The sequence below is a fragment of the Nicotiana tomentosiformis genome, chromosome 9 (genome assembly GCF_000390325.3).
Source record: "Nicotiana tomentosiformis chromosome 9, ASM39032v3, whole genome shotgun sequence".
NCBI classification, from domain to species: domain Eukaryota; kingdom Viridiplantae; phylum Streptophyta; class Magnoliopsida; order Solanales; family Solanaceae; genus Nicotiana; species Nicotiana tomentosiformis.
The window spans coordinates 77,790,677-77,797,364 of NC_090820.1; the positions used below are offsets into that span (position 1 = coordinate 77,790,677).

The following is a 6,688-nucleotide window of genomic DNA, read 5'->3' on the forward strand; positions in this document are numbered from 1 at the left end:
ATATATTATAGTTTCTCTTTATTTCTGTTGGTTTACTATGACCATATTCTGTATTTTTTCCTTCCTTCAGGGACTTAAAATTATCTGTCCAAAAGTCACATTGGTGGTTTGAGAACATATCATGGAATATTTGGTTTCTTTTATATCTTTCCTATGAGATATTAAATCGATATTCCACCTTCATTTTCAAAACGTAACCTCACAATCTAGCTAGAGGTGGAGCCAATATTTTACCTTTATGAGTTTTAAATATTAGAACGATAATTTCAAGTGCTTTCAAATTTTGTTATATATACATATGTAGTAAAAAAATTAAAAATAAATATACTATTTAAACAAATGATATCGGGTTCAGCCAAATCTTTATTTGGCTTCTAGCTCCTCCCCGGAATCTAGTGATTGATAAATAATAACATGATAAATGGTATAGTAGTTTTTCTCTAGAAAACTTACTAGTTTATCCACCTAAATTCTAGTGCTTTCTCATATATTAGCGGAAGTAAAGCCCGTGCTGCCCAGAGGCCCAACATTGCAATCTATATATTGTGTTGAAAGATTATACTCGATTAACTGGTATTCCCATAGACCATATTGCATAAAGTTTTCTTATTTTTTATCAATGTTCTCAAGTATTAGAGAAAATTCTATAAAATATTAACTGCTTAGGTATGTTTTGTCTATATTTTTAGCTAATGAATATTTATTCTTTGAAATATTCTTATGTCGTCTACTTTCTTTAGATTGAACATTATATTTTGATTGACATTTAATTTATCTTAGCTAAATTTTTTTATAAAATTATTATATTTAAATTTCGAGTACGATATTAAAGATAGTTGTAAATAATAAGTAAGTGTAAGATATATTTTTTGAAGGAATATCAACAGAAATTTATACCATTTCTTAATTTTTTAGGATAAGCAAATCAGTTTCAAGTATTAATATAAATATACATATCACTTGCTACTCAAGAAGCTACTTAACTAAAATATTGTACATATTTGGCTTTTTTCACATAATATAGATATTCTGGTCCATTGAATTTAGGGCAAATATAAGAAATACAAATTTAAATAATAATCAAATTAAATTAAGAGTAATTTCTAACTAATAACCAATATGCGAACATAGATGGGATTTGAAGCAAAATATAACAATATTTTAATTTAGAGCTTCACAAGAAATTTATTGGAGAAATAATTTCCTTTTTATAGTATAATGTTAATTTCATACCATATATAAGCATGAAAATTGTTAGAAGCACAAAAAGGGAAAAGAAGGAAGATAAAGCCACATAAGACATGATGGCAAGAAGTAAAAGAAACAGAGCACATTTTAATATGAGAAGCCTACTAATAGAGATACAAAATATATATAAGAGTAAGATAGAAAAATGAAAAGCACAGTATCAACCCAGTAAAACAACTGAAAATATGTGGGGCCTACATGGAAGTTTCAAGATAATGAGCCATTAAAATGCCTCAGATGTTCACGTTATTTACTAAACTGTGCGATGGCATTTAACGTAAAGAATATGCAAAAAAGGGGCAAATATTTTCTCTGTAAAGCAGGCATGTTCTTATATAGGAAAACGTTAAATTGATATTATGTCGAGCTCAAATAGTCAAATAAGGGCATTTGGTCTAGTGGTATGATTCTCGCTTAGGGTGCGAGAGGTCCCGAGTTCAATTCTCGGAATGCCCCTCATGTTTTATATTTTTTCCCATTCCCCCCCCCCCCCCCCAACTACATTTTCTCAGTTTCTCTCTCTCATTGCTCAAATTGTCAAGTTCTCAATTCCCTTGAACCATTTACAGAAGCATATCTATTAAATTGGAACAGGAACAGATGAATTTTTCTGGAGTTTGCATATTAAGTGTTTTAGAGTTCATTATGATGCATATTTAATCACATTTTCAAAATTTTAAGCCATCATATTCATGTTTTTACTTTTTACAAGAAAAAAAGAAATTTGATAGGCAAAAGTCAAATAATAATTCGTATAGTAGAAAACTGAAAAAATTAAAAAGCTTATTTCGCTAGAAGGAGGGCTTGAACCTCCGACCTTGTGGTTAACAGCCACACGCTCTAACCAACTGAGCTATTCCAGCTTGCTTGCTTAGACAACATAAGCAGATTTAATTTATTTATCCATAAACGTGTCTTTCTCCAATTAAGAATATGGAAAGTTTTCGGACAAGACAAAAAAGGAACTCACCCATTGATACCACGATATAAGAGCTGATTGCGGATGATGACTTGGTGAAAGAAATTTATGAAAAAAAATTCTCAAACCGAGTTAGATCGAATTAGGCGAAGAAGGGAACGGGGAGTTTCTCACCCCATAGAGTATGAATAAGCATAAAAAGGATATTGAGGTCTAGGCAAAGATACAATGATACATAATCCAAATACTCATATTGATACTAACAATTACCCAACAGTTCAATAATACAACACACTATTTGCATTCTAAAAGTAATGATTTGATCCCAGTTGTAAATATATATAAGGTATTAACATAAATAGTCATGTTCCTATACCTCAATTCTAGTTAATAAGATTTGTTATTACTAGGATAAGGATGTTAAGGTTCTTCAAGTGTTACATCTTTGGTTCACGAGTCACGACTAAACTAAATCTCCTCCACACTCAGATCAGAGAAAAAAGCCATTAAGCAAATTTGTGGTGACTGTAAATCAGGAATAGTATAAAGCTTGCAGTAGAGTGAGTTACAAAAGTATCTGTTTCGGTTTTGGATTCAATGTATATTAACGGACATTCTAACGGAACTTTTACACTGTCGGTGAAAATTTAACCTATTATAGCAGGTTACATATCTTATTTTTCAGCATACTAACCCCACCGAAATCGGTATGAAAGTTATGATGCTCACTCCCACTTTTTCTGAAGTATCAAGCTGTGAATCCTACAACTATAAACAAATATCAAATCAATGCATTCCAGAAAGTAAAACATGTCATTCAATCTGAAAAACCAAAACAAATATCAAATCAATGCATTCCAGAAAGTAAAACATGTCATTCAATCTGAAAAACCAAATTTTGATGTCAAAAAAGTTAATAAATACATTAGGGAAATAACTCTTAGAGATCTTTTTCACTTTGGGAAGATACAAAAGTGAAACAATCAACCTATTATAAAATGGACATCATTTACAATCTAACTAACAAATTGAGAATGAGAAAATCTTGATCTCATTTTGACAGAAATCTCTTAATACATTAAGCTCATTTCCTGTGAGAACCATGTAATGATCTTGGAGATCCCTCAAAGAGATCCAACAAGAAATTCTCCAAGTCATCGGCACTGTACTTAATGTATTTGTCACTAATATGGTTAGTGTGCCTTCCGATAAATGTCCTATATGCTTGAATAACTTTAAGAGATATTGAGATCCGAAGATCTTCACGAAGTTGGCAATCAGCTATTGACCAACCTGTCTGACTCTTGTAAGCTTCATCAAATGCAAGATAAAAGCTCTGCAGTCTCTCTTTGAGCAGAGTTTTAGAGATAGAATTTGAGCCTGGATTCTGAAGCCCTTCGTCCCTAAGTAACGAAAGGATGGAGCTCCAAGTAGCTCTCTCGTAGTTCATTGCATGCTGTTGGAATCTCCAATTATGTTTGCGAATCCAATCATCGCCTAGTATTGTTCTTAGATCATGATAATTCTTCACCTTTTCAGCCATGTAATGAATATTATTCATCAAGAAAAGGTGACCTAGTGATTCATCCTTGTATAACTTGGACTTATCGTCTAGGTTGCATTCCAAAATTGAAGTGAAGGATCGAAAATGTTGAGCCAGTGGAGAAATGTAGCAAATTCTGTTACTGTTGTCCTCTTCCCTATCCGGTGTCATTTCTGGTGAAATCGCCACCAAATCTTCTTGCTCGTTGTCCTTCAGAAGCTTATTAAGGATCTTGCTATAATCTGTAAGAGTTTTCATGTAGTTCATAACGTATCTCGTGAGAGGGTGTATTCCACCACCAGGAAAAGGATTCGTCGATATGCTGGATGCAACAGCATTCTCAAATTCAAGAAATGTTGTTCTTGCACAATCGGCCAAGCTTCCGAGGATGTCTTGGCACTCGGTTCTAACACATAATCCAGCATCATCAGAGTACAGAGCATCAATATCTGGGATAAGATCTGAAAGCACCTCATACATGTCAAGAATCCGAATCAACTTCTCCGGTTGATGAGATCCAATAGCCACCGCTTCAGCAAATTTCAGAAGATGCAGTATTGAAGCTTTTGAAGATTCAGCAAAGCAAACCGAACTAACTGAATCAAGATCACCAAAAATCTGATCACTTAACCATTTTTCACTGGCAAGATAGACGCGCACAAAGATCTTCATACACCGTATCCATCTCCTGATTTTGGAGTTCAATGAGTTCCATTCCATCTTCATCACATCCTCTATGCTCAATTTCTCTACTTCAAGAATGAATAGGAAATCATCCAAGGCATCCTTTCTAACACTGATAAATGTTTGCGAGCACTCTCTACCATAATTTGAATTGAACATCAAATTGGCAATGCACCTTAAGTCAGGAATCACATCCGGATGCACAAGTTCAACGACGTATTCCTCTGAGCGCCTACTCATGCTATCTCTTTGAACCACATCCTCTATTGAGTCATCTCCAAATGAAACAATAGAACCCTCATCATCTTCGCTTGAACGAAAAGACATATGCTCAGGCTCAAAAGGCTGCTTGTTGTGAACAAGCAAGTGCCTAAACTCCTCCTCAAGCCGATTCATGGCTATTTGCATAACCTCATGAGCCCTGCACAAAAGCTTATCCTCTTTACTATCTTTATCCACATTCAAACTCTCTAACCGTTCAATCAGTTTTCGAGCTTCATCCACTGACCTCAAATAATCATCTGCATATTCAGGGCCACAATCCCATATAACAGATTGATCCACTTCCCAGCTCATCACCTTATTCTGCACTATGTTAAGCTGCTCCTCAAGCTCACTGAACTTCTCTATAGTGTCGTCAGTTTCACCAAATAATTTCTCAGGTTTGTTTTCACTCAAGGAAGACAATTGAGAGCCTAAATCAGCCAGAATTTTTCTTGCATCATGTGTTAAATTCCTTTTCTTTTCCAATGCTTTCACAATCTGCAGTGCAGCTACAATCAGTTTTTCTTCATCCTCCATTACAGGAAGAGTAGCTTCACAGTCTCCCATATCATAAAAGAATCCAAGAAATTAGCTTAACACACCACCAAGAAGTGTGATGCGTTGAATGAAATCCCTCCACCCTTAACCGAGTAGAGAGCACTGCCTCTTTTAACGGGCTCGGAGTTAGGGTGAATTGGATAGACAAAATGTAAAGAATCAATTTTTTAAAACTCCAACCTCCTTTTTAAGGTGAATTGGATAGACAAAACAAAAGGGCTCAGCAAAGATAGGATAAATGGCTAGACCCCAGATGCAAGAATCAGAAGGAAGCTGAAATCTTTGAAGCAGAAAGTAGGATATCAGTGAATATAATAGTTTTCCCCAAATTTGGAAAACCCAAAGTTGTTAGCTAACTAAGGATTTCCTAGGGCCAAATATGGAGAAAAAAGTACAAAAATAGAAATATAAACTTTTTTCAAGAATCAGAAGAAAGCTGGAATCTTGATGCAAAAAGTAAGATTATCACTATATGAGTGAATAAGATCTATATATATATGCTAATAAGTTTGCAATTGGTATATGTTTTTTGAATAAGAACAAAGAAAAACTGACCCTTCTAGAGATATTATCAGATTATAAGACTGGAATATAATATTTCCCTTGGAAATTTAAGCTGAAATAGAGGAAACAAATGTTGGTTTTGGTTTCCCTTGTAGCTGCTTTCTGATGACTTTCTCTGAATTGGCGTTGGGTTTGACAAGTGCGGCTTTGACCATTAGTCTTGTTGAAACTTTTGAGGCAAAAAGTCTCTTAGATTTACCTGAAATAGTCTTTGCGGGTAAAACCGTTATTACTACAGGCAATATCTCCTTTTTAATAGGAGACAAAAAGACTCTATTTTTAGGACAAATACTACGGGGTCGTTTGGTTAGTAATCCGGTATAAAATTTGGGATTGCATCCGTCGTATCAGCTATTACCAGTATAACTTTATACCAAAAACTTGGTACTATTATTTATCCATATAGGAGGTGAGATTATAATTCTTGGATAATCCTGTTTTAAACTAAACGATCCCTTTACCGGATCATGTGTGTTTTACGGACAAAATTATGATGAAATTATAATGCGGAGATTGATAATTCCTGGATTATTTAGCACTAGTGATTTGTTTAATTTAAACTACATAAATTGGGATAAATTCTTGTTTTCAATATTAACTTTGACCTTCTAAAAAGAGCTTTTGCAGAACTACAAAATTATATTGGTGTTACTTATACGGAAAATAAAAATGCAACCAAGTGAATCACAAAATAAGACAAAATTTTACTTTTTGAGTAATCCGATTTAAATTCTTTCCTTTTTTTTTTGTTGGTTAGGGAGGTAAGGGGATCCCATAACCAAAAAAAGAAAAAGAAAAAAAGGTTAGGGAATTATTAATCAGATGTAGAGAAGGTGAGTATTCCCTTCTTTTGGAATAAACATTCATTTTATAACAAATTTCGTTATAATATATTGGTGGCGTTCTTT

General features: G+C 33.8%; 1 protein-coding gene and 2 non-coding genes across 3 annotated transcripts; 1 reads left to right on the top strand and 2 right to left on the bottom strand.

Moving 5' to 3' along the window:
• Positions 1-1,632: 1,632 nt before the first annotated feature.
• On the top strand, positions 1,633-1,704 carry TRNAP-AGG (transfer RNA proline (anticodon AGG)). The gene has a single exon. It is a non-coding gene; the product is annotated as a tRNA-Pro (tRNA).
• A 333-nt stretch (positions 1,705-2,037) lies between these two features.
• On the bottom strand, positions 2,038-2,111 carry TRNAN-GUU (transfer RNA asparagine (anticodon GUU)). Its single transcript has one exon. It is a non-coding gene; the product is annotated as a tRNA-Asn (tRNA).
• A 1,023-nt stretch (positions 2,112-3,134) lies between these two features.
• On the bottom strand, positions 3,135-5,910 carry LOC104120598 (exocyst complex component EXO70E2-like). Its single transcript, XM_009632395.4, has one exon. The coding sequence runs from the start codon at positions 5,223-5,225 to the stop codon at positions 3,252-3,254; it is 1,974 nt and encodes a 657-aa protein (XP_009630690.1). The 5' UTR covers positions 5,226-5,910; the 3' UTR covers positions 3,135-3,251.
• Positions 5,911-6,688: the final 778 nt, after the last annotated feature.

What these genes read in the sequence shown, in the direction of transcription:
- LOC104120598 (XM_009632395.4), bottom strand. Translation starts at nt 5,225, where the DNA reads ATGGGAGACTGTGAAGCTACTCTTCCTGTAATGGAGGATGAAGAAAAA.